Raw genomic sequence first — 27,945 nt, forward strand, 5'->3', positions numbered from 1 at the left:
TCGCTGAGCACTGTACGTACTGTTGCCTACAGACCACGCTTGTCCAGTCCTTCCGCCGTTCCGTCTGGTGAAGCGGCGATGAAAAACGATTGAAGTTAACGGCCTAAACAGCTTCAGTCATGTTTCAGGAACTGTTCGTGCACCCGAAAACACATGTTTGATCAGATCTGGTGTCACGTGGTATTTCGGCAACGCAAAGCAGAAAGAATTAAGCCACCGAACATGTTGAATCGACGTAGCTGGCGGCAGCGCCTGCTGTGTCCGGCCTAGCCGTTACATGCCATTACATTCGTGGCGCCGCCGCATGAAGGCGCGCTCGGTGCCTATTGGGAACATTGTTTTTGTACGCCTCCGTTGTTCGTTGTTTCCCTACTTTTCTTCCACCAAACTTCTAATCGCCTCTTACTAATATCTATTGTGGAGATGTTTACATTACCCATGCTTTCGGTGAACCCAAGAGCTTCAAGGAGGCCAGCTAGTACTTCCTAAATTGACCGCTGGGCAGATATCTTCACATACTAATAAAACATCCTCCACTGTTTCCGTCTGAGAACTCGCGGAAGCGCAGCTCGTTGCACAGATCGCCAGGCTCCAACGGACTGCCACCGGCCGCAAGCTCCTAAAAAGAATAGGGCATAACACAGACGGAATAGAGGATCGGGCTGCTAGCATCCCAGACAGCGTTCGCCAGACACTGGAGGTTAGCCCCCTACCGAGGAACATGGACCCGAATCTCCACGCCGCCAGAAGGCAGGCACGAGCAGATTTCGTGGAACGAAACCTAGCCGCACTAGAAAACACCGTATACACAGACGCGGCCGTATACCCATGGGACCGCAACACTAGAATGTTTAGAGTCGCGGCAGCAGTGGTAAACCACACGGGAGAACCAATTAGCTGCGTGACCCCGAGAAACTGCACTGTAACGGAGGGGGAGGAAGTCGCCGTAGCTCTAGCAGCGGCTGAAGGTTACCGCAGGAACAAATCTCTGATAATTCTAACGGACTCCAAAGCAACATGCAGGAACTACACACAAGGCAAAGTTAGTGAGGAAGCACTGAGAATCCTCCTCAAAGCAGAGCCTCCTAACAAAAAGATAAAGCATAGGATCTTCTGGATACCGGCACACACCGGTATAGAGGGCAACTCAAGGGTGGACCACCTAGTTCGCGAACTCACGCACCGAGCAGGGCAGTCGGAAACCCTAGAGGCCCCCTTAACGGTCGAGCCGACGTATGCAGAAATACTTAACCACTACAGAGGAAGGAGACTTAAATACCCCCCACCACACACATCGCTCACACAACATGAGGCAGTAAGCTGGCGCAGACTGCAAGCAGGTACGTTCTTCAACCTGCACACATTACACAAAATGTTCCCTACCCAGTACAGGGATACATGTCCGTGGTGTGGAACAACCCCCACGTTATACCACATCACGTGGGAATGCAAGCGTAATTTCGCATTCCATAAAGTAAATAACCCAAGTGCGGAACAATGGGAGGGTCTGCTCACCAGCAGCGAGCTCGCAGCCCAACGGGCAATTGTGCAGCACGCCTGCGAGGCAGCAAGACTCAGCGGTGCCCTGGAATGGGGGCGCCGACCTTGTGAAGCGGCCAGGACTCAAAACATGAAGACACCGGCCCACCGCCAATTTCTCTGAGATATAGAGAAATAAAGTTTTTTCATTCCATTCTACTGTTTCCCCAGCTTTACTGCAGTAAGCACATGCTTCTTCTTCCTTCTTATATATCGCTTTATAGGTGCGTGTTCTAAGGCATCCTGATCTCGCTTCGAAAAGTAATGAGCTTCCCTTTGAGTTATCATAAATGGTTTCTTTCCTGATTTAGTTTTTTTCCTCTTAAGTAGTTACTCATGGCAGGTTTCTTTTTCATTGCCGCCACTAATGAGATTATTACAGCCTATCTGACTTCGCGCATGACGTTCTTTGTTGTTGTGTTGTCCACCCTACAGGCCGCATACTTGCTGGTAAGCTTCCTAGTTCTTTTTCTCCACTGTGAATCAATGGTTTTACTGCACAAATACCTCAAAACTCTTCCAGCCCATTTACGTTCTTCCATATTCCTCAGTCGTTCTTTATAGTCAATTTTACTCTAAGCTGTCCTGACTTCAAAACTTGTCCAGCCCATATCAGCCTGCACAGCTTCATTTGTAGTCTTCCCGTGAGCGTCCAATGCGAGGCGTCCCATTGACCTTTCGCTGCCATCCAGTCCTGGTTGTACCTCTGAGTGCATGCAAATAACCGCATTTCCAAATGTAAGTCCTGGAACTTACACATTTCCACATACCCAGGAGTACATCATATCTATTGTATCTCTATAGCGATCTGCGTTTCATTATGGCCGCATTTCTCTTCGCCTTTGCTGTTATTTTTTTTCATGCGTTTCCATATATCTATTAAATACATATGCGTATTTATATTATTTTACGCGAGGTATTTCCTTCTCCTGTATTGACACTGTCTGATCACTGTTTTCATTAAATACCATGTAACACGTGATTTTTTAATGCTAAGTTACAGAACTAAATTCTCGCCTTCCTGTCCACAGATATTAGCCAGACGTTGCATATGACTTTGCTTCTTAGCTATACATAGCAACACAACGTCTTCCGCATAAAACAAACATGGAAGCTGCTTCTCTGCTACAGTACCCGCCTGTTTGTATGGGGAATTAAACCCGATATTACAGTCCTCTAGCGCCCTTTCCATACTCACCATGTACATCATAAACAGCAGTGTGGATAAAGGGCACCCCTGCCTCAGTCTCCTGTTCACATCAACCTTTTTCTCGCTCCTCATCCCTTCCCATTGAATTCAAACGCTATTTTCTAGGTAAATGTTTCTCAAAAGCTGTATACAATTATCCTCCAAGCCTTTACCTTCCAGAATATGCCACAAAATGTTGCGGTCTACGTTGTCATACGCTCCTGTAATGTCTAAAAAGGCCACATATAACGGTTTCATTTCTACTCTGGTTATTTCAATGCACTGAGTAAGGACAAATAAGTTATCATCCAGACGCCTACCTATTCTGGAGCCATTCTGAAGTTCTACCAAAAGGTCATTATTCTCTGCCCATGCCTTCAGCTTTAATTTAATTGCCAGCATTGCTAACCAGCTTATTACCGAAGTAATGGTCAATGGTCTACATGAGTGAATTTCTCCCCCTTACCTTTATAAATTAAATTCATTCTGCTTTGTCGCCAACTGTCTGTTATTAAATCATTCAAACCTTTTTTTCTATTGCTTTCAACAGTGCTATCTTAAGTTTTGGACATTGTTTATTAATCAGCCTAACAGGAACCTCGTCTAGCGCTCTGGAATTTTCTCTTCGGCTTTCTTCCGATTGAAATTTGTCAGCAGCAGCTCCCTTTTCCAACTGGTTCTCTTTCATGCTCTTTTTTTCCTCAAGTATAACCTCGTCACTGCCTTGGAAAGATTGTGCTGTTATTTTTCGGGTGTAATTTAATGGCCGCGTCCCCTTCCAGTCTGTTTCCGGATGCTGCTGAGAAGCGCCTCTCGCTGGAGCAAATGAAAGAGCAGACAGGCAGCGCAGTTGCGTAGGCGTGTACTGTCTGTGAGATTGTACGTGTTTCTTGCGCATTTGACCGCGCATTACAACCGCCTCAAAAGCACGAAAGGCCGACACCCGCCCGTGACATTCTACTTCTGTCCGAGCAGGTAGTGCAAAAAAAAAAAAGAAGAGAGACAAGCGCGTGCCACTGGTGTTGTTGGTAGTCAGGTAAGTCACGCTTATTTGCTTTTCCATGTAAATTTTTATCCTTGTCGAGCATACAGTCGAGGGGGGCTCTCGCATGTATAACTAGTTTTGCACACCGCATATTCGAAAACGAAATTAGTCTTTGCCCCGGTCGTAGTAGTTCGCGAAGCCAAGAGAATCCGTAAAAAATCAAAAAGGCAATCCGCAAGTTGGCGTGTTGTTTCATGTGCGTGCCTTTCTCGCAAAGCATGTGCTGTTGTTTAGCTTCGTCTGTCGCAAAATGTCTTTGAACAAGTTAGTTCTACCCGGTGACGTCGTGGACGTTAGTGTTACCGATGAGAAGAAATGCATCGTTGGGCCCGGGCTGCGGAAGGAAGGAGAGCGCATCGTCGCCACTCGCGCCGGCATTCTCAAGCATCGGCGTCCCAACACTTTCTGGGTCGAAGGACACCAGAAAAGGGTAACGACTTGTTTTTGGCGAGCCCGCGGTAAAAGTGTGCTGCAACGCCGACGCATTGTTTTGCACTACTGCGCACCTGCGCAGAGGACCCGTTGGGAACACGGCACAATCGGGCGGCGATCACAGAAGGCCGACATGCCGAACCCGAACTTCAAACTGTGCGCCATAACGTGTACAAAGACGTGTGTTAAAAACGATGCCGCCGCTTGATAAAGCGTAACGTTATCAGACCTCAAACGAATAATGCGCATTCGAATTCGGACATCTTATTACGAGCAGCTGTATGTCGCAGCGTTCATGACATTGGCTAAATGTTTGCGTATGGTTGGGTTTTCGGATCAGCTCGGTTCTTGAGCCGGTTTTCGCCTGTTTCCGTGTCACTCAAGCAGCTGTATAGCGGGAAATGTTAAAGTGCAGGTAAAATTAAGGTTTCCGCGTTACCCCCCCGCCTCCGTTTTCATTGCGTGTGTGTGTGGGGTGGGGGGGTGGGGAGAGGGAGTATTGATATTGAAGTAACAAATAAAGGGATTGAGTAATTGTAATTTAATTAACTGTTAAGTATGTAGCTGATAAACAACCCCTTCGCTGAACATTGAAATCATGTTATCTAGGACATTTTGGCCAGCGAGACAAGCAGACGGCTCATCAGCAGCACCATGGAAGACAAGGAACGGAAGAGAATGATTAAACCAACAGCGTCAATCTAGAACTTAGGCCATCTAAAAGAACAAAGTTACCCAATGCTGGGAGGTCTCAAGACACATACTGAAATATAAAGTCTGAACATCGATATTTTTGTCGTCCTTTGTTTTCTGTTCCTGTCTTATAAGTGGTGCTCCTCGCAGTGGATCGTTATCAACTGGCCCAATTTCACATGGTCTCATGGTCAAGGATACTCAGCCTTGTGCGTTGCCTTTATACATGTTTGGGATCACCTGCGTTTGGTGACTGTCGTCTACCCATTGCTGAAGCACTGCATGTCCTTAGGTTGTGCTGAATTTGCTTTCGTGATCCCTACCGTGCTCTGATTTGTCTCTTTCGAGGATTACTGGCACATATGTTTAGGAGAGAAAGAGACAGAAATATGTTGAATAATTGAAAAAAAAATCTGCATATATTAAAAGGCAACCCCAGTGGTTTGTATATTTAGAAATATTTAGTGTTGTAGAAACTGTACCACACACTTCTTGCATGTAGAAAGATGATACTTAACTACTATGAATGTTTGGAAACACTTAGGGGATATTTTAATTTTATACAAAAGTTGGTCTCAAAAGGCCACCCTTGTATCATCGGCTGTATCTTAACACTGTGACACAGAGCAAAATTTGTTGACCCCGGCACATACCGATGTTCCGCTCGCGGGCAACGAGGCGGCCCACACCACGGCTCGAGGTCTCACACGCCGAGCCGCCGCTGATTATGTGGCCGCCTCCGCCCCCGAGAGCGGGGCATCGGATCTGCCGGATCGGGACACTACAACAGAAACACAACAAGAAGCACACTGGGCGTGGGGCGATCGCCTAACCACGTTCAGAGACCTCACCCAACACTACAGACTCGAAAGACGCACATTCCCGCCACCGCACGACAAATTGAACAGGAACGAGGCCGTAACGTTACGCTTGCTCCAAACACACACCTACCCTAGCCCCGCTATCTTACACCACTGCTATCCGCGTTTATATTCAACAGACGCGTGTAAAACATGCGGACAGAGAGCAACGCTGCGACACATGCTCTGGGAGTGTGCCGGCAACAACGGCAATCAGACCAGCTCCGTTGGTGACGCGTCCATAATCGCGGCCGTTGCCAGGGTGGGAGAAGGCTCGAGCTCCGTTCTTCCCGACGCCGCCCCGGATGCGGGAGCCGCCGGGGACCTTCTCCGTAGGCGTCGCCGCCGCTGGGAGGCGGCTATCAGAAGTTCAGAGCTGGCAGACCAGCTCTGGGCCGTCCGGCAAGCCGAAGATGCCGCTCGAGTCCAAGGACTTCGAGCCGTCACCTGAGGTCACCACAGCAAGCACTGCCGGACTATTCTTTATTAAAGTTTCTTCTTCTTCTTCTTCTTCTTCTGATGTAATATAGCAATAAGACTAGGCATGATGGTTTTGCTCATTTAAAGAACTTAATACTAAGGAGGAGTTCCACAAACATTTTTTCTTTATGTGAGGGGCAACTTCAGCAATCACATGAACAGAGCAAGCCTGTGTATCGTGACACCATGATGCATCCGCCTCCTACGAAACAGAACTGCTCGTAGAAACAAGCATTATAGGGAATTGTTTAAAGTGCTCTGATGCTGTAACCTAATAAGTGTTTGCCTGAGGTCCTAGCTAGCATAAGTGTATCTCTCTAGGTAGATATTTAGGTGACAGTACTTGCTTAAGTGTCTTCTTGGAGAGGTAGGTGTCATTTCTGTGCGGTAACAGAGCGCGACAAGATCCATGCCTCGATTGGTGTTTATTGGCATCGTGTTCCAATTCACCATTTTGTGGCTTCATCAACACAAAAAAGAGTTTGCTAGCTTTCCAACTTTCAATAAAACAATGTATTCTGTCATCATAGCAAGTGCCGTTTGATGGTTATAACCACCAATATTGTCAACTACATTGTGTATGAAGATGTGGTCTTACATGTTATTAGCCCCATACATTCTTAGTGCTTGCTCTCTTCAGAGGATGCTGCTGTGATACTAGTATAGCACATGCCTCCAAGCCCTTGTGTTTCAAGGGCTCTGGTGGGGCAGTAGTACTGTAGCCAATTTTTGCATCTGACATGTTTTGTATATCATATCATTTTTTCACAGTGCACTTTAAGGCTCATAGTACACTTCATTAGTTATCACCATAATCTTATTACACGTAGGTTTTATGCACTTTACAGCGACTATTTTTAGGTCCCTTTACAGCCACATCACATCAACTTCATAGAACTCGTCATTCCACTGCGAAATCACTAACACTGGCATGGCACTCTTTGGCCATTCCTGGCTCCTCGCGCCACTAAGCAACACACATTCATACATTGTGTGTGTCTACAAGGTTGGGAAGAAGTGCTCTTGGACTTTATGTTGTTATTATATTACTCATATTTTCCTAAAATTGTTCTGAAACAACTTTCCTTGAAACTGGGCAATGCACTGGAACGAGCACAGCGTCTTTCAAGGAATATGTTCCTGAAGAAAGGTTTGTAGTATACCTAATATGTAGTGAGATTAGAGTGCGTTGTTTCCCAATTCTCCCCCCCCCCCCCCACTTATTAGTTCCTCTTAGTTGTGACGATGTCGAAAGTAATGCACTTTATATTGCTACTTACTTTTTCTTTCCCTGATGCTTTTAGGGTAACATATGAAGCTGGCATTAGACAAAGGCACCTGAGAGTGACAGAGGAGAGGTGAAGGGTGGGTGGGATGCATTAACTACTAATTTCGTTTTTTGTAGTAGCAGGCAACCTTCTTTGGCAATGAAAGGAAAGCTACTAGGACAGAGTTTCCTGCATATAGGTTAGTGTCTCAAGTAGTCCAGCAGCATTTAACGGCACTATTGGTTTCCCAAAAGAGATGCTGGATAAGTGTAGGTTCCACATGTGATGGTTTTACAATATGTCAGATTAAACACTCAGTGGTCTATCTTGTCGTATATTGTTATAAATAACAGGGTTGTTTTTTCTTGCCCAGCCATAGCTAATACAGATGAGGATGTGGGACTTCTTTCATGAGCACTCTTACATGTACCCGCTTTGCCTCCGTAGCTTTCCCTTCATTGCCACGGAAAGTCGTCCGTGTGTATGGAAGATCTGGAAAAGTGTGCGTGACATGCGCAGGCTGTTCCTTGTAATTTATGGTCATAATTGATCTCTCATTGGGTTTGGTGTCTGTCTGCGGTAATGGGATGTGACATCACGAGGCAGGAAAGCATGCAAGGGCCTCGAAAACCACATGAGCAAGCTATCTATCCATTATTTGAGACTGCTGGCCTTCTGCTGCATGCAGCAAAATTCTATTTGTCTCACATATTCAGGGAACCACAGTTGACAGATTGGGAATGTTGCATCATGATACAGAGGCTCACTCTGGTCCTATGATTGCTGTAGCTGCTGCACAAGAGTGTAGCCAAAAAATGGTGTTCAACACTCTTTATTTATTTTTTTTATGGGCACTGTCATTGTACCTAGCCATATTGCTGTTCAATATTGGCAAATTCTATGTCATGACATCATGGTGTCATTGACACCAGGTTGTACTTTTCAAACCTACTTTTAATGTATTAATTAGTATATGAGTTTTTCCCAACCTTCATTTCTTGCCAAGTGTCATCCTCTAGAGGTCAGCTCCAACAAAGTTTTGGGCTACATGAAAGAGCCCTATTTGGGATAGTGTAAATGCAGAGACGCCTCCATGCGAAATTTGACGTTTGAAACATGATTGGAAGCATCACAAAAAGCTTCAAGTATAGCCGTTTTTGATACCTAAATTGAAAGAATGCCGCCGTTACTGCTTGCCGGAAGTGTTGTATGTCCTAAAACGCGTGGTTTCTTGGCATGACCTCCGAGATAAGTTACCTCGTGGAAAAATCCCAGAGGTGACGTGCTGGGACTTTCGTCACAAAAACCACTAGGTGCATGCGTTATCTGCTTAGGTGCTGTTTAAAGGCTACCGACAAGAAAACTATACAATTACCAGCCCTGCAGCTTTGCCAGGATTGCTGCTTATAACAAGTTTAGCATAAGCAAAATTTTGTTGCAATTGGTGTTCCATGTGCAGCGAGTGCTAAAGCTTCAACAACTTTGTAAATATGTGTTGGTGCTGCTTTAAGCTCTCTATTGAGTGGAACTTTATAGTTTAATGCAAATCATTCTTTGATTCGTTCAAGCTACTTTGCGGTAGGTTCCTATCTGACATTGTTTCAGGCCTCCTCAATAAAAAAAAATATTACTGTCTGAGGATGGGATCAAACCTCAAGTCTCCCAGCACAACAGCCCGGTGGTCTAACCATTATGCGACAGTCACATGCATACTTTTCTCGTGCCAACTCCAACTAGCTCTATGAGGCAATAGGCACATGTATCACGTCGCATAGCACTAGGGAGAGGATGTGTGTGCTCGCCGCTTTACATTTGACCACGAGCTTACCGCTGTCCTCGCCGTGCATCAGGAGTAGGAGCATGCCAGTTTCTCCCATTCTTCCCTCCAGGCAGCTAGGGTTTTCAGAGACAGTGTGTTGCACTGTACCGCCTTTGGGATCAGCCCTGGTCATAAATTAAACATGCTGTAATGTTTCTTTGCTGGAGTAAAAAAAAATAAATCGGTCATCATGCTATCGTTGTTAGTGTTGTCATCTTGCTGCTATCATCACATGCACACTCACATCATGCAGTTGCTCACCTTACATAAATGCGTGAGTCCTGCTGATAACGTTATATAAAACTCCTCAACTGATGCTCTATAGCCAGCTACCAGCAAAGCGCCTCGCATAACTTAGATTCCCAGAGTGCACAGGGTCTGCATAATTTTCTTTTTTTTTGTTTCTTTTCTGGTCTTTTTACTTTTTGGCCATCAGCACGCAGTTGAGTCCGGCCTGTCTCCTAGCAAATGCAGTACATGTAATCATTTTCGCCTGAAGTCACAATAATCAAAGGGATGGCTGAGACATTCAGTGCTTAAATGCATTTTATCTGTTTGGTCAAGCTCTCAGCATGTCCTATTATTTTAAATTAATTAATCTTTTTTTCAGTATATTCCCGCAAAGGGTGACTGCGTCATTGGAGTCGTCACAGCCAAGGGAGGCGAAAATGTCCGAGTAAACATCGGCTCCAGTGAGCCAGCTACCCTGTCCGTGTTCGCCTTTGAGGGGGCCACAAAGAGAAATAGGCCTGACGTGGAGGTAAGTGGCTAAGGTCGTCCTTGTTCGGAAGCTTTGCCATGTCCAAGCGCTCGGAGCTACGCCACCTGCAGAGACCAATCAGAGCGTGCTGTTTTCCGAGCCTTTAAATGGTGAAAGTGCAAGAGGCCTGAGTATCTAGCTACGCAGCACACGGTCTCCAAAATCAAAACTTGCCCTCCAAGATCCCATAATGTTCTTGTTGCCACAGCCATCTCTAAAGTCATCTATTGGGCGAGACATTGAGTTCACTTCACTGATTCAAGATTTCCAACACATTGGGCTCTGTGGATGTATGTCGGGATGTCGAAATTCTACAAAGTAGAAAACTTTGTAAAAGTGGGTTTCATTAAATCAAAGTTTAGATTAAAGCAGTTGCATTTGATCACTTTCTAGATCATGCAGTGTAGTTGACTCTAGTCAGGTAAAGCCCACTCTGCTGAAGCTGATATGGCTTTCATGTGTACCCAAGCCAGCTTGTCTGACCATTGTGCCTGCATTTTTATTTGTTTGCTTGCTTTTCACTGAACCAGGTTGGTGACATTGTCATGGCCCAAGTGCTGATGGCCAACAGAGGCATGGAGCCAGAGTTGGTCTGCGTGGACAGTTACGGGAAGAAAGGCATCCTTGGCGTCCTTCGCAGCCCCACTGGTTTCCTCATCAAAGTCCCTATCAACCTTATCAATAAGTTAGTCATTTTCGAAAACCTTTTTATGCCTGGTTCCTCTAAGCATATTCTGTGTTGCCTGGTCTTCTTGCATTCTATGTACTATATTGAACGGCCATTTTTCATGATATAATATAGGAGTATCAATCATATACAATGTTGCTGTGAGAAATATTATCTTTGTTCAAGGGTGCCATTGGGAGACATTGCATGAGGGTCGGGTTGTAGGGGCCATGTAACTGTCGCTTGGCACTAGTCAGCACAGCAGACAGGACCGCACCAAAGGCAGGAATTCAGTCTGGGGCTTGTGAAGCAGACAGCGTTTCTAACCAGTAGTGCTTGGTGCACAATGTGATCAATGTATTCTGCCATGGTCATTGAAAATGTATACTTTATGAGTAACTTTGCAGCTTTAACATTTAAATGCTGCTATTTTCACAACTGATTAGTTTACAAAATGAAGGAACTTGATGGGAATATTCATTATGCTGTAGATGAAAACTTTAGATTGCAAACCTGGAGTTACAGCCAAAAGAAATTACATAGAATAGTAGACTGGGCAAGTTGATACTGACCCCTGCTTGAAGGAGCGGTAATGCAAAAACTTACTGGGTGGAAGAAACTTCTGTGTCTTTACAGTCATTCTGTATTTTTCTTTCGGCTTGTGTAGGTTTTCGTGCTATTAATGAAACATGAAATTATGTGCGACTCAAACTTGCGATGCACTCTCTTGGCACCTCTGTAACCTGCAACATGTGACTGTCACACTGCTGTCAGCAGATAGCAGGCTTGTCATGTTATGGTCCTGAGACCATCGCCATTTTTTTACTCTTGCCTCACATTTTGATGTTGAAGGCTGAATGTACCTCCCTTTGTCATGGGATTCATGGGCAGCTACTCAAACATGACAGGAGGGTTTTTAGTGCCACACCTTTATTGGTTGTTGATATGGCCTTGTGGACTCAAGTCACTGAAAGCGTTGGATAATCATTACGTACAGACAAAGCTATACACATTCAAATGATTTCTTGATGTAGGGCTGGTATAACATAATGACTTCTTTCACTAAGTTTCATTCCTTTCTTATTATTAACAACTCATGCCCGGCTAATTCTGGTCTCACAGGCAGAGTGCCGTTATGATCACAGACAGATTGTGAAAAGATAAGAATTCGAATGGAATCATTACATTATCCTGGTCCTGGTTTGTCCTCCAAAGAGAATAAAATGTCCATCGCCTACTTACACTGCGAGCTTCTCCATCTTCTTGGCTTCCGCAAGCACCAACAGCAAACTCATATTTCGCTGCATGTTTATGGTAATCTCCTCTAGTCCAGTTTTATCTGGAGTAGCAGCCATCTTCTTGTTTTCGGTGCTAATATGAATTGATAGTATTTGTTGCATTCTACTTTTGGCCAGCCATTGCAGCTTGTCATAGGAGTCTGAATTTCACTGTGGGTTCTGTGAATGCGTAGACATGGAGAGAAATCGGAGATATGATTAAGCTTTGCCGATTTTGGTTCTGGCAGTCCGGCAGCATTGTCACAGCGTGTTTGAGAACCACGGTCAAGAATTTGCACCCTATGAAAATGTAGGACATGTCACACTCTGCAAGTGCACTTCGTGGCATGGTAGGTTATGCTTGTTTGTCTTTAGAATGCTGAATGTTTTATTGGATGCTATATTCTTCTTCATCTCATTCGTGTACATTAATGTCACAGACTTGCTGTCACTTGTGCTGGCAACAGCATTTTTAACTTTTATATGTTCGAACAATCACTCTTTGATTGTAAAAGCTTTAAAACCAATGCAGAACATGCCAGTTGTGCCAAGCACCCTAAATTTCTCCTTCGGGCTGTCATCTGCTTCTTATGCCAGGCGGCACTGTTTGCAAAAAGTGCTGGTAACTTCGCATGGCAGGTGCACCAATTCTATGAGTACAAGAATTTTCGGTGACATGTTAGTAAGAATTCTAAATGGCAGTTTCAAACTGCTGATAATCTGTTATCATTGTGATGTGTACTGGAAGGTCTTTGCAGCCTCATTACATAAATATGTAAATAAATATGTAAATACAAGTATAGTTTTCGAAATATTTTGAAGATTGCCTTTGGGAAGTTGTGGCATGGGCACATTAAGGTTAAACGGCATTTCGAAGGCTGCGGCAAATTGTGATATGTTAGCCTGCATAATTTTTTATGGGTGGCAAGATGCAGAAAAAGCTGAGAGAGGCAAAGGCATGCTATCATGCAACCGGATTCAAGAGTAGAAAGGTTAAAAGAACACTAAAGGCAAATATCAAGTCAAGCTAAAGTGATGGATTAGTGCTCGAGAATCTCTAAGGCATCAATATTATCGTGAACAGAGCCTTAATAATCGAGCAATTGAGACAAATGCGGGACGTGATTAGAGACTCCCTGGGACATTCAAGCATTTACCCAATGAAGAAAGTGCTCCTCAGATAAATTCTGTCACTAGTATTCAACCATTCATTGCAAAAAACATCCTTATATTGTATTATACGACGAAATAATATGCTACTTGTCCAGTTCTATTTCATTTTTTAGAAGAAATGCTCATTGAAATTACCCTTCACAATGACGCGGGTGGTTGAAAGGTTTCATTTTCGCTCGACTCTGCGCCGCCCTTGCTTTTGTGTTTCACTATATTCATTATCGCATAGTGCTGCGTTGGTTTTGCTGTCTCTCGAAACTCACACAAACTGCAAGTAGCAGAGAATTCAACTTCCACATGATGTCGCGGGATGCCTGAATGGTTTACGCCATTTGACCAAAAAGCAGCTGCAGCGGCAAATCCAGCACTCTGTCTTGGCTCGGCAGCACTGTAGGTCAGGCGGAGTTTCACCGACGGCAGCAAAGGTGGTGATGGCATGGCATATGCAACGTCGCTACTCCCTCGGTTGGGTGGCGGGACATTTGAATTTCAAAAAAGGCATTCAAACCCTTCAGATGCAATTTTCTCGTAAACTAAGTCCTTTCTTGGCGCAAAATCAAGCATTGCGAGGTTTCTGGAATGGTATTTAAACAGTCCATGTTGACTTAGTAGGTATTTGCCTTTAGTGTCCCTTTAAGGCATGCATATATCGATGTCATAAGAATGATTAAAGACAATGAATTGGAAGCACAATTCTTGGTAAATTCAAAGTCAGTTTGATAAGCATTAAAAATAGCATCAGCATACTCAATCATAGTGAGCAGCGCAAAATGAAGAACAGTGCATGTCGCCGTATTTGTTTATGATGGATCACGAACTAGCCTAATCGTCCACTTTGTTAAAGGGGCACTGCAATACTTTCTGAACACGGTGAGAAAACATCTGCAATCTGTAAACAATGCTGCCTGGAATGCACGAGCCAAATATTCCACCGTAGCAGGCAGCCCACAATCCCTCAATAAAGATTACCGTGGTGTTCAAGGCCTCCTCTGTTATGTCCCGCCTATGACACCATAAATCTCGCAACTAACCACAGGCGCCAGTTATTGGGTGATTGTTTGTAATCATGAAATTAGTGTGGAGGCTTAGGCAAGTTGGGGACGTCGACTGCGAAAAAAAAAGAAACGCCTAAGCAAAAGTTGTGGCACATATGTACATCCTACCTGTCATCTACCAAACTCGGAAGTGGTGGTTGTTAATACACGCCGCCCTTCTTGTCACCGCTCCTTTCTTCGATGGTAGCTTGAAGATTTACTATGAGGGCCACCCCCAAATGAAGGAAATGTTGCATAGAGCAGGAAAGGAGAAAGTAAACAGATTCTTGATAACGAACTCTTACTTCCTTTTCGAAAAATTGTGCGGGAATACATTAATTGAAAGGCATTGCATTCACTCAGTTGTATTCTCAGTTTAAAAAAAAAAGAAAGAAAGGTGTTGAGGGACTCCTTTAGTAGTATGCTCTAGTTTATGTCGTACATACAAATGTTGTGTAAGCTAGCAGTTTTGCAGCAGCGGTTGCTGAAGAATAAAGGTTGGGATGAGATTAGGAAATTTACAGGTCATGCAATGCAGGACATATAATGCAGATATGCTGGGCTGCAATGGAGTCCAACGATAATTTGCGCCACATTGCTACAGTTCTACTTGCCTGTGCCCACTAGAATGCCATTTGCGTATACTGCACCAAGTTACACTATTTTCTCTTGCTTACTTAACTGGAACATTCTCAGTAGGTGTGTGTGAACACACAATATTCACATACAATCGAACCTCGATATATTGGACAGCACGGTGAACAGAGACAGTGTCGCACGACACTGTCTCTTCTTCGCCGTATACGTCAATCTTCAAGGTTTTTTCTGAATGTGGAACCACACAAAGAGCCCTTCATAGGAAGGAGTCAATTGTGGCTTGATAGAGGCGCGCCGCTTGACATGCATGGTTGTGTCCATTATCGGGGAGCTAAACACAGGCTGCCAGCGGGCGATACGGGGGTGTGTAGGTCGAAGCTGGTCGAGCCAGGAATGTAAGCTCTCTAAGGGCTGTGCTGCCCCTGGCAGGGTGCCTTGCTGGGTACCGAAAACTTCCCGGAACATGGATTGCTGATCCATAGAGCATCTCAGCTGCGCTGACTCTGAGGTCATCCTTGATTGTTGTTCGTAGCCCCAGTAGTACTAGGGGTAGCCTTTCCAACCAGTGCTGTCTGTCAAGCGTGGCGGTCACTGACGCCTTCAATTGTCAGTGGAGACGCTCTGCCGTGCCATTGCTCTGTGGGTGGTAAGCCATGGTGTTATGAAGGTGCATACCGAGCAGTCTCATTCCAAAGCGAGGTTTGGAATTGTTGGCCTTGGTCAGAGTTATTCACAAAGGACAACCATACCACGACACCCACGTAGCAACAAATGCTTTCGCCATTGTTTCGGTCGTGATGTTTTGTAGAGGCATCGCCTCAGGCCAGCTTGAGTACCGGTCGGCGCGCGTGAGAAGGTACCTGAAACTTAGGCAGGGTAAAAGAGGCCCCACCATGTCTAAATGCACATGATCGAAACGACTCTCTGGTGGTCGAAATGGTTGCAGCGCTGAATGTGTATGCCACATCACTTTCGCGGCTCGACAAGCTTAGTAGCTCCTTGCCCAGCTTCGAACATCTTTGTTGATCCCTGGCCAGACGAAGCAGTCTGTGATAAGCCTCTGTGTTGCTCTGATGTTGGGATGGCCTAGCCTGTGCAGTGAATAGAATATTGGCCGACGAAACTGATGGAGCATGAACGGGTGGGGAGCTGCCTGCAATGCATTATGTGTGTGATGCAAGAGCATTGCACACGTATTGTGGAATCTGCTTTATAGCAAACAACTGTGTAAATGGCTTTTGCTTAGTCTCAGGCCATCTTTATGATAGCTTATTGTGAATAACCTCACAGATTTTTTCGGATTGCTTGTCATTTCGAATGCATCAAGGCCTAATGAGAGAAAATTCCAGGATGGTTGGGACACCTATTGGCGAAGTCGAGAAATAGGCACGATGGCATATAGCCTCTGAGATTGGGAGATCGTAGACGTCATGGACGACAGGCTTGTACTGAATTCGCCGCGGATCGGCAGATGTAGAAAGTACAAATACAATGTGCTCCCGGCTGTGCGCCTCTCGCACTTTTCAAACACAGGTGCAAAATCCCATATGTGCACTCTGTATGCGAAATTTAAAGCATAGTTGAATAGCTTCTCGGCACGGAAAGTACACTATCATGCTATACCAAAATTCGCTTCTTACAAAGTTTGTTTGCAGAACAGTAATGCTATTTCCCTTAAGGGGAGACGCGGGTCTTGAAATGTTAAAAAATCGCAAAAAAGTCGATTTTTGAAAAAGTGCGTTTTCGCTATGTTTATACATTCAAGAATCCCTCCGCGAAATCTAGAACCTAAATTTAATCGGAAAATAATAAAAAAGAACACCTATACAGGCCAGGGTGGCCGCGGAATTAGCAAAAAATCGCCAAAAATGTTCGAACTTCGCGCCGTCGTCATTTGCGAACGCGTTGGCCGGCGGGCGCCATTTTGAGCTTGTTTGGAAGCTGCTTTCTTTGTGCGTATTTTGCGCCGGTTCAATATGGCGTAGGTGAGGAGGAACCGACGCTATCGCGTCATTTCTGAAGGATGCGCCCGTGCCGCTGATTGGCCAAAGCGCGCACGCCCCCCGCGCGCCTCGCTCCTATTGGTCTGGCGCCGTTTGAGTGCCGTAAAGCAGTGATTTGGGCTTGTTGGTAAGACATCGTGAGGATTATAGCGCGTTAAAAAGACAAGGACGAAGGTGAGACGGGACACACACAGGCGCTAACTTGCAACAATCTTTATTTCGAGCAAGGGACCCATACATATATACAACTTTTTCGCGTACATCATACATGCGCTGTTTACAAAATACCTTTACACACTATTGCGCAGGTACGATAACTCTTTTTGGGAAAGGGCAATGGATGGTTTGGACACACAGTTATCGCCAAGCCTATCAATCAATTCCGCTTCTATAATTTCGCGAGTTAACCTACCTCGGGCCTTTCCCACAATGGAGCAGTCTTTGTATGCTGGAGCACACGTCGAATGGTCGCCATCATCCACCACAGTAACAGGTTAAGAGGGGAATAGCAAAGACATGCTTGTCAAACGCATTGTGTAAGTCATGCCCGGTGCTGATGACCGAAAGCATCAAGGATCAGATCCTCCGTCTTCAATTGGCAGGTTTCCCTACACACGTACTTATTAGCGTTGCTGAGGGTCTGCTGAGGTCGAAGCTATCAAATAATTCCGCTAGCGTGCCTTGTGTAGATAAGAGGAGCGTTGCTGTCATCCCATATATCCACGGCTTATCGCATCGTTTAAAGAAAATAGGCCAACGTGCGAATGTCAAGGTTGCGTTTTCAGCTGCTACAAAATTGCAATGCCTGTGCAGACTGACCAGACCAGGCCTCTCTGACAAGCGCATGTGCAAAAAGAAACACCAGGAACCGTTTGTTGAATGTGTGGAAGAAGTTGTTTATAACCTTCCTTTAAAGTGTGGGAAAAACTACGTCGGGCAAAGCGGAAGGTGCCTCAACGAGCGTTTAAAGGAGCACCGGTACAATGTAGCAGAAAAGCGGGGCGGGTTTCTTGATGCCCACTGCAGGCATTGCAGCTACACTGTTACTGGGGTGGATGATGGCGACCATTCGACGTGTGCTCCAGCATACAAAGACTGCTCCATTGTGGGAAAAGCCCGAGGTAGGTTAACTCGCGAAATTATAGAAGCGGAATTGATTGATAGGCTTGGCGATAACTGTGTGTCCAAACCATCCATTGCCCTTTCCCAAAAAGAGTTATCGTACCTGCGCAATAGTGTGTAAAGGTATTTTGTAAACAGCGCATGTATGATGTACGCGAAAAAGTTGTATATATGTATGGGTCCCTTGCTCGAAATAAAGATTGTTGCAAGTTAGCGCCTGTGTGTGTCACGTCTCACCTTCGTCCTTGTCTTTTTAACGCGCTATAATCCTCACGGTTTGAGTGCCGATTCCCGCGTTCCCGACAGGCCGGTCGCTCTCGTGCGCGCTGCGTGTTTGTGTGGTTTCATCGCGCCGCTGTGAACGTTCGGCAGCTCGCTTCTCGACAACGTTCGATAAAGTGTCTTTTTCGGTGCCCGAATGGCTGGAGGACACCGTCGTATGAAGACTACTACGCGTCAAGTGTTCGGCAAGGCGCGAAGGCGGCCGTGGAATGCACGACAGAAGACGGATAAGCCTGTCGTGTACCCGGAGTTGGTAGTTCTGAACTTAGTGTCACACATTACTTCCCCCCCCTCTTCTTTAGCTTCTGGATTGGATTGGCGCGGCTCGCTCCGTGCTTCCGCGCGCTTTTCCGAGCGCAGATTGGTGTGCGCCTGGTTTCTGCACTAGGCTGTTATGCGATCGCTTTTTCGGGCGCAGATTGATGTGAGCCTGGTTTCTGCACTAGGCTTTTGCACGATCGCCTGCTTTTTGCACTGGGTTTCCAAAGGCGAAGTGAGCGTCGCTTACTGCGGAAGTGCAGCGCCGCGGGCCTACCGTGTATGGAAGCGCGAAGCAATGCTGGGAAACATTCATACAAAAGCAAAGGGTCAGAAAAGTGCGCTTTATTTTCCATTACTATGTCACACTGGGTAGCGCCGTGCGATCGCTTCTAATAAACGCAGAAACGAGTCCTTGCAGCGCATGTGCCCATTAATCGATGCCCACCATAGCCATATCAGGTGCGACTCGAGAAGCTGTAGAGTCACCCTGTAGCCGGCGGAGTCGAGGTAGCGCTTCACCTTCTGCCAGTAGCTTTCGATTTTCTGGGTGTGAGCGCCCGTGATTGGGTCTACAAAGTTCATGCTGTGGTTAACAGCCTCCCATTGCAAATTCAGTCTTGCTCCGTTAGCCCCCACCAAGTTCGGGATGCAGTTGTATGGGGCCCATTCATCACTGTGGATGGTGGTTCCCGGTTCAACGTTGGCTGCAATAATGGGGCCTAGCGTCGCCGCGTCTCGTCGGTCGACCTTGAATAGTCGGAGCTCCCCGGTGGTCACGCAGATCATGCCGAATACCCATGGTCCACGATCTGCAATGCCGCCGTAATTTTGGCGGCTCGGCGGAACGTTGTCGCCCGTCATCAGGCGGCCTCGATTGTATTTTCGCTTGCCGCGAAGGAGGCATTCATCAATTTGCACAATCCTCCCGGGGCCACTGAGTGGGGGTCGCGCCAGCAGCTCGTCCCGCACGACCTCACGAGCGTAGTTCCTCCAGTCGGCGATGACATGGTCCGACAGATTAAGCAAGTCGCCGGTCATCTCCTTCATGAGCCACGTGCCTATGTTTTTGCTCACGCAGTACGTGAGCCAAATCACTTGCCGCCTGCAGTAAGCGACGCTCGCTTCGCCTTTTGAAAGCCCAGTGCAAAAAGCAGGCGATCGTGCAAAAGCCTAGTGCAGAAACCAGGCGCACACCAATCTGCGCTCGGAAAAGCGCGCGCAAGCACGTAGCAAGCCGCGCCAATCCAATCCAGAAGCCAAAGAAGAGGGGGGAAGTAATGTGTGACACTAAGTTCAGAACTACCCCCGGAGTTGCCGGCTGCTGGTCTGCCTGAAGATTCTGCCGGATCGAGTTCCGAGCTGCAACCCAGTACGTCTAGCATCAACACTTCGTCCACCCACGCCTCGCATGTTGGCGCAGACCGTGTAGATACTGTTTTCTTCACGACCGAAGAAAGAAGCAAGCGCGCAGCGATCGCCGATAAGGCGCCTGGCGTCGCAGTCTGCAACGGAGCGAAAGTTTGAGCTGCTGGGTGTTGACACGAAAGAGGACGTCAGCGACAGCGGAACGGAACTTGCCGTCGTGGATTTATCCGTGGCGCAAGACTTTTTTGGACTTATGCCGTGTCCCGTGTGGGCCAAGAAAACGCTGATGCTTCGAAGGACCCCGCCAAGGAGTACGGGCTCTGTGCCAAGCTTGTGCTGGAGTGCTCCACGTGTGGCATGCGCGAAAGGATCGTCGGAGGCTTCACATGTCCAACAAGGATCACACAAACAGAAATGCTTTGAAAAACAAGCTTGCAAAGAGGCACAAGCCACCAACAGACTCTGCCTACAGTCCTGAGCTTTTATAGGTATAGGTGTGACCTTTTGATGAATGCACAATTGTGAGAGTGTGCAAGACAATTTTTTTTTTAAATTTGAGTTCTGGAATTTTACGTTTCAAAACCGTGATATGATCCTGGACCAATTTTGACCACTTGGGAAGCGCTACAACACAAGCACAGGAACTTTTTTGCATTTCAGCTCCATTGAAATATGGCGACCACCACTGGGATTTGATTCAAATTTTTTGTTGTAGCCATAAACTTTGTGGAAAGGACATATTTTGTTGTGGCCATGAACTCTGCGCAGCCTTATTTGCATAGGGATGTCATTTGTGTGCCTTCTGTACAACAAGGAACTAAAATAGGAATGTGAAGCTCGTGGTGCTAGCTTTCTGGCATTGCTTTCAGTGACTATGCATGATTTTGCAACCAATATCTCAATGTTATTTTTGCAAAATGGCCATATATATGTCATGAACTTGTTGCTGAAAGACAGGGCTACATGGTGGTGCAATTTATATTGCCATATTGTTAGTCCATTAAAAGTTATAGTGAACTAAAAGTTCAAACTCGTTTTTCTCAGCTTCATTTTTTTAAACACCGCACACTGCCTTACGGGGTATCTTCATATGTTCTTTCTAAGTACCAGCAAAAAGTTTAGTATCAATATATTTGTGTCGAATCGATCTAGCCGGTGATGCTATTTATTTATTTCTAAAGTTGCCGGCTAAATTTTAATTGCCACTAAATACAAATGAAAATTAGCAAAGATATTGAAATTATGTTTACATCTGGTATTTTTGCATTATAATTGCACTGAGAACAATAAAAATAGCATCACCGGCTAGAGCTACTCTCTGGCGATCTTGCCATATACTTTGTTTTTCCTCTCGACAAAGTTGAGTTTTTGAAAAGTCCCGTAAGAAATTGATTAAATTTCTGTATTAAAAACTTTGCATCATTTGTTCTAATGAAGATATACAAAATCTAATTAGATATTTGCAATCAGCAGAAAAAGCCGAACAATACTGTTAAATATCATCCCGTTCACACTAAAATTAACAAAGTTGGTTTTAAGACCCACATCTCCCCTTAACCCTGCCATTATGCTGACATTAAACTAAACCTGTCTAATAATGCTGTGTTTTATGGTTTTTGCCTTGTGTAGCTCTGTGTTAAGTAAACTTCAATTATAACCGACGTTTGTGGTGTCTGCGTCTCCTCCATGAGTCCTTACTTTTTGTTAATCAGGCAATATGAATCAAGAATTGACAGACTGCTGCGGAGCTGTCTATAGATGGTGAGCGGTGGCAACCACCTATGTCAAGCAGGCGGTTCTGCATGCAGTCATAAAAACAAGGCCAAGAAGCTTTGGCCGAAATGACCCCGCACATCAGCTTCCTCGAAGCATTTTCTACGAGCCTCAAGGAAGGCACTTTTCGAGGATGTGATGTGACTTTGCTGCACTTTTTATGAATGCCCGCAATGTGGCTCAAACACTCTACGCACCTTAACTAGAAACTAAGGCAAAGGCCTTCATTGTCATAATTCTGCAACTAATGTCATTCTCAGACACCTCCCTTGTGTCTCCCTGTTTTGCTCAATGTGCTGAAGCCAAACTTAAGAAAATTCGTTCAGTATGTAAAAAAGCTAGCTTCAGGTCGCTACAAAGGTATACAAAGACGCTGAGCAGCTTCCATCCAAAGGTATATGCATATACATGTATATGTAACAGTATAGTCTTTGTATACACAAAAGTATGTGCTGGCACTCATAGCGCATTCAAAATTATAGAGGCAACATGCTAGTATTTACTGTATTTACTCGAGTGTAATGCGCCCTCGATTGTAACGCACACCCATTTTCCATGACAAAAAAAATAAGAGTACAATACCGCACACCTCATGCTTTCATATAGAAATACTATTTTCTCTCATTTGGAAAAAAACGATTTATTCCCAGTACACTAAAGTTGCGATGAATAATGACACAAATGGAAGCGGCATACCTCGCCGCCAAGATTTTCACCGCGCCAGTACGAATCGCATGGGGCGATAGATATCACTCATTGTTGCTATCAGGCAACGCCTTATCGCTTTCAACATACCAAAGCATTTCATCCTCGGTGCCGTCCATGGCATTCGAAATCTCGCACTTGGTAAAGGCCTTGTTGACCATGGCAGACGGGATCATGCACCACGCATCTTTCACCCATCCTGCAGCGAGCCTGAAGCATGCCTCACTGCAAAGTCCTGTAGCGAGGCAAACTTCATTTTATTGGCAGGCGTGAATTGATGGCCACCACTGACAAGCCATTCTGTATAGAGCGACCGAATTCTATCTTTCACTGGCTTGTTCAAACAAACATCAAGCGGTCACATCAAACAAACATCATGCCACCGGGTATCATGACAAGGTCGGTGTTGCATGCAGCCAGCTTGTCCTTGATGCGCTGGTCAAGGTGGCACCTAAATGCATTGAGCACAAGCATCCCACACAGACCCAAACTGCCACCGGGTCTCTTCCACCAAATGTTATCAATCCAGTCAGCGACTAGCCAACCTTTTTCATTTGCACGCACAATCACTCCACTCAGAAACATGATTCCTTTCGGGAGTGTCTTCTGTCTGAAAATAAGGTACGGGGGCAGCTTGTGCCCATCCGCAGTGCAACAAAGCATTGCGGCGACTCTAGTTTTTTTGTGGCGGGAAGACAAAACGCGCACTTGATTCGGCCCCTTCTTTTCAATGGTTATGGTTGCAGGTATGTCAGAGTAGAGCGACGTCTGATCAACATTTCCAATCTGTCTGAAGTGGTAGCCGTTTTTATGGCACAACTTCAAAACATACCGCTAAAAACTGTGCAATTTCTCTTCATATTCTTCGGGAAATTTTTGGCATATCCCTGTCTGCCTTCGAAGAGAAAAGCCTTTTCTTTTCATGAAATTTGATAGCCAGCACCTGCTCGCTTTGAAGTCACTCCACATTAGCCCTTTCTGTTAGGCTAACTGCATTGCCCATACTTTGAGTGGATCGGTCGTCACAGGCCGCTGTACCGTTTGCTGCTCTTGCACGTATTCTGTGAGCAGCTCTTGCATTTTGGCGAAGCAGCTCTGCTTCAGTCCACTGAACCTCTTCCTTGTTGCTTTTCGCTGGCAGAAATATTCTTCTGTTTGCACCAATCCCGCACGCAAGTTTCGGGAACTCTGTATGCCCGTGACGCGGTCCGATTTCCGTCCGGTTCCACGCACCAGATAACTTTCCTTTTAAATGCGGCATAATGGTGGACTCCGCATGTCTTCGCAGTCGGCGCTTCCATGCTGATTGAATAAATGCAGAAAACAGAAAGACAGGCAGTAGGCCAAGTTACACCAGCGCCTGGTTACACATACAACATGAAGGTATGCACATGGAGGAAGCTAAGGCAGCTAGACTAGAAGTGCATACGAGGCTGCCATTTTTCGAAGGCCGATGCCGATATGGTAACGCGGATTTAGGGTTGTACTCAATTCTAACGCGAATGCAATTTTTGGACCCGTTTTAGCAGAAAAAAGGTGCCCGTTAGATTCGAGTAAATACGGTATGTCATATCCCCTGATTAACCAGAGGTTTACATTGTTTTGTTTAGGTGCCAGTTAAAAGCTGCTGATAGAAAAATTAGATAATGACCTGCCCTGCAACCTTGTCAATATTACTTCAGTAGTATAATCAAACTTTGATACTTTGAAAAGTACGCACTTTATTCCTTTGAAAGTTTTGTCTTAGTATGAATTTTAGTTTCTTTTTATGGACATCCCAGTAGGTGCCTTTGCAACTAGGGAGAGGAATAATGTCTGGCGTGTGCGTCAATAAACCACATCCTAATTTTCTGTGCACATAGTATGCAATGCCTCTGATGTTCATGCAGTGTATCTTCCTGGTTTGTATTTTAGTTCTCTAGGGCCGAGGACAAGTTAACTCGTGCATTTTTGGCAATTTTTGCACTTGTGCATGAGTTCAGTTTCTTGTAATTTTGAAAAGAAAATAATGCACTTTCACTTTTACCAATTTTTCTACACTTCCAAGCATTTTTTTGCAGAATTTGTCATGGCAGTTAAGGGGTTAACCCGTTCGCTACCAATCGCTCTCTGCAAAAATAGTCCTAATATACTGATATTTTTAATAGATTAAACAACTGTATATGCAACGAAAGAGCCAGAAAATACTGTTGAATATTTTTATTAAAGAACAGGGCCTTAAAAAGACACATTCAAAAAAGAAAATTTAACTGAGAGATTATTTCATCACAGTAATAATAAAAAAATTCACTGCAGAGCTTCAAAACACTGCAGGTTGCTGATAAGGTGCGCTCATTTTATTAAAATAGTATCACTTTGATGAACGCCCATATACCTTACACCCCAGCTGAAATACTCGCTGTGAAGCCAAACTTGTGTTTACAGGTTTTAGTATGGACAAGCCCAGCTTGTCCTCAGCATTAGCGGTATGTATTTCAATGAATGGTCTAGCTCATTCTCGATAGCGAAAGAGCTCAAACAAATTCTGGCGTGATTTTTCGATGTTGTACCAATGCCCGACTTCAGGCTTGTCACATGGGAAAGGATTACACTTAGCAATAGGAAGTTGGGCTAGCAATCATGAAACATTTTAATGTGATACTATAATTGTTTTGAAACACTGCAGCTGGCGTTGTCGACATTGTCACCGCATCATGACACACAGAAAAATTCGTAAACATTTTGTAGCAATAGGGCTAAGTATGGCGGTGTTGCTCATTAAAAAAAATGTATGCTGATTATGCTCTTTCTGGCTGAACTTGCATGTGAAAGTCGCAGTGGTCACAATAACAGAGCCTGCCATTGTATCGTGAGATCATGACGCACCCGCCTGATACATACCAAAACTAGTTTGTATAAATGAGCAATATCGCAAATTATCTAGGGTGCTATGGTACTTGCCAGTAGCCTTTCTAAAGCTTTAGAGCATTTTTACCTTCACTTAGCCTAAAAGAAAGGACAAGTTGAAAATGGCATGTCTATACTCCTTAAGGACCAACTGCAACAAAAATTTGAACCCTTTAATGTAATTTCAGGTATAGCTGAAATACTAGATGCTTTCATGAAAAATTTTACATTAGAAGTACAAAAAGATGTGCTTCTGAAAGGTCTCAAAAATTGGTGTTTTGGATACTGAAACTGAAAAAAAAAAAAAACGGCCGTGGCTTAGCTTGGTTAAGCCTGGTGATTGCAAAGCAATAGTGTGACCGTAGCGCCCCTGGTGAGAGGAGCGGGAGTTAGGCCGCCGTTGGTGGCTACCGCCTCGTCTCGCGACGGCGTGATATGGGGCCCCGTTTTTACACAGCTGGTGTGACGTCACACCGACCGTAGCGCCCCTGGTGAGAGGAGCAGGAATTAGGCCGCCGTTGGTGGCTACCGCCTTGCCTCGCGACGGCATGAGATGGGGCCCCGTTTTTACACAGCTGGTGTGACGTCACTCTAGGTCACGTGGTGCGACGTCACGCAGCGAGGTCACGCTAAAGGTCAATGGTGCCTACCACCGCCTCGCCACAGAACGGGCTGAAGTGCGACCTAAAGTAGTATTACTTCGCAATAAAAGAATCACTGCCATTACCGCTCACCAGAAGTGATGAATAACCTAGAATGTGCAGCTGACATGACCTCTGAGATAAGGCAGTACCGACAGCTGCTAGTGGCCTGGTAAAATATTGCAGAGGTGACGTGTCTGGGCTTCCATCATATGTGCTCACTACCAAGAGCATGCGTCTGCTTGCATTCCATTTAAAAGCTTCTAATAAGAAAATTAGGCAATCACCAGCCCGTCAGCGTTGCCAATATTGCTTCAGTAGTGTGTACTTCTCATTCGTAAACAATTTAGCCAAAGTGAAATTTTGTTGTAGTTTGCCTTTGACAGCTTCAGTGTAAAAAAACTGCGACACTGTTTCCATAGTTTGTTTCCAGTCGCTGACTGTCGTGATGCATCTTCTGCTACTTTGTTCAATCGGACATGAGGGCCATTTTTGTGCTGCTCATGAACTGCATTTATATTAGAGAGTTTTTGTGAACTCTGGCCCGCCACCATTCTTCTCTGATGTCATGCAGGGGACTCTTGACTGCAAAGTCAGTGTTGTTCGAGCTACAAAGTAACTCATGTTACTGTGTATGAATTTGAAGAATGATTATTCTGGGCAACACAGCGTTTGATTCTCCATATTCTCTTCGTAAATATCATAACTATAAAAGCACTGGACATATATGTCATACAGAAATAGACGTAACTTTTGAATAACCATTTTAAATATTTGCGTCTTGGACGTCCGTTGAAAGCTTGTTCATGTTTTGTTTACTTTTGGTACTCTGGCACTGTAAAGTTTTTTCTTGTCGTACCTACTGCCTTTCTTTTTAATTGTGCCCTGTGAGGCATCTTGATACGAGAGCTTTTGGTGTTTTTGCAACTTAGTGCAACGCATTTGACCAAAACAGTTTGTTTGACATCTCATAGGCTCCTGGCAAAGGACTGCTCCTTGCTGCAGACACTCGGCAAGCGCTCCCAGTTTGAGATAGCCCTCGGCCACAACGGGAGGATCTGGGTGAACGGAACCTCCCTCCAGTGCACACTTCACATCTGCAATGCTATCTTGGCGGCGGAGAACCTCAGTGCCCAAGAGATTGAAGAAAGATGTCTCAGGCTGGGTACATAAAGGGCCCTCAGGGCCATCTATAATCTGTCTTGGTGTCATTCATCTGCATGAGAAATCCTGTGTTGTGTATCCACCACGGTGCTGCTGAGGTAGAGGTCAAACCGAATTAATTTCAGCACAAATACAGAACTAATATGCTGTGGCCACAGACGCAAAGCTATGAAGGCTTGACAAAGTCTGTGCCCTGTTTGCCCAACTTTTCAGCTGTTTGCGGGTTCACAGTTCGTGCGTTTGACCCCTGCCACGGCAACTGAATTTCGATGGGGGCAAAATAAAAAGAAACGCTGTGTACTTAGGTTTGCTTCCATGTTAAATAACCCCCACATGGTCAAAATTAATTTGTGATTGCCCACGAAGGCGTGCATCGTAATTAAGTCGTGGTTTGGGCACATGAAACTGCAGAATTTTAACTTAAACACTGCCTTGTGTATGACAGAGATCTTTCAGAGACAATTTGAGCCTCTAGAAAAGCAGCTGATTTCCTATTGGCAGTGCACTTAAACTGCAGAAGAGTATTGGAATAGTCTAGTGGTTTCGTAGTAAATTAGGGTAAATCACACATAGTAAAAGCGCACTTGTTCTTCTTAGCACTTGCCCTGTGTTTATTATGTATAACTGTTTCTGTCTGCGTCTTGTTTATGCTCAAAGCCTTAGTTCACATGAGCTGCACGCACGCGCCTCTATGTTGTAAAAAATTAGTGCCCACAATTTGAAGATATTGACCCTCTCTCACTTACAGCGGCAATAAAACCTGAACATTTTATCATAACCACACAAGGGCTGCCTCTATAGAGTTTGGATAGTGTAGTACGGCGAGCCTATTGTTGCATCAATGTATGGTTCATCAACATCAGCAGCCTGTTTTATGTCGTTTATGGCGTTCCCTGCGATCTCCAATTAC

The 27,945-nt window shown here is 45.2% G+C and overlaps 1 protein-coding gene across 2 annotated transcripts in view; it reads left to right on the plus strand.

Annotated features, from left to right (window-relative positions):
- Rrp40 (exosome complex component Rrp40) overlaps window positions 1–27,067 on the plus strand; it is a 79,881-nt gene extending 52,814 nt beyond the window's left edge. The window contains exons 1-4 of one of the 2 annotated variants that reach the window (XM_070524960.1): window positions 3,914–4,203; window positions 9,936–10,085; window positions 10,616–10,770; window positions 26,846–27,067. In XM_070524960.1, the coding sequence (XP_070381061.1) occupies window positions 4,024–4,203; window positions 9,936–10,085; window positions 10,616–10,770; window positions 26,846–27,044 (684 nt within the window). In that variant the 5' untranslated portion in view covers window positions 3,914–4,023 and the 3' untranslated portion in view covers window positions 27,045–27,067. Of the gene's footprint in view, window positions 1–3,913; window positions 4,204–9,935; window positions 10,086–10,615; window positions 10,771–26,845 lie in introns of those variants that run through there. The other variant, XM_070524961.1, reaches the window with a different exon arrangement.
- The last annotated feature ends 878 nt before the right edge of the window (window positions 27,068–27,945 follow it).

Source organism: Dermacentor albipictus, chromosome 9, assembly GCF_038994185.2.
Source record: "Dermacentor albipictus isolate Rhodes 1998 colony chromosome 9, USDA_Dalb.pri_finalv2, whole genome shotgun sequence".
In the NCBI taxonomy this organism is placed as follows: domain Eukaryota; kingdom Metazoa; phylum Arthropoda; class Arachnida; order Ixodida; family Ixodidae; genus Dermacentor; species Dermacentor albipictus.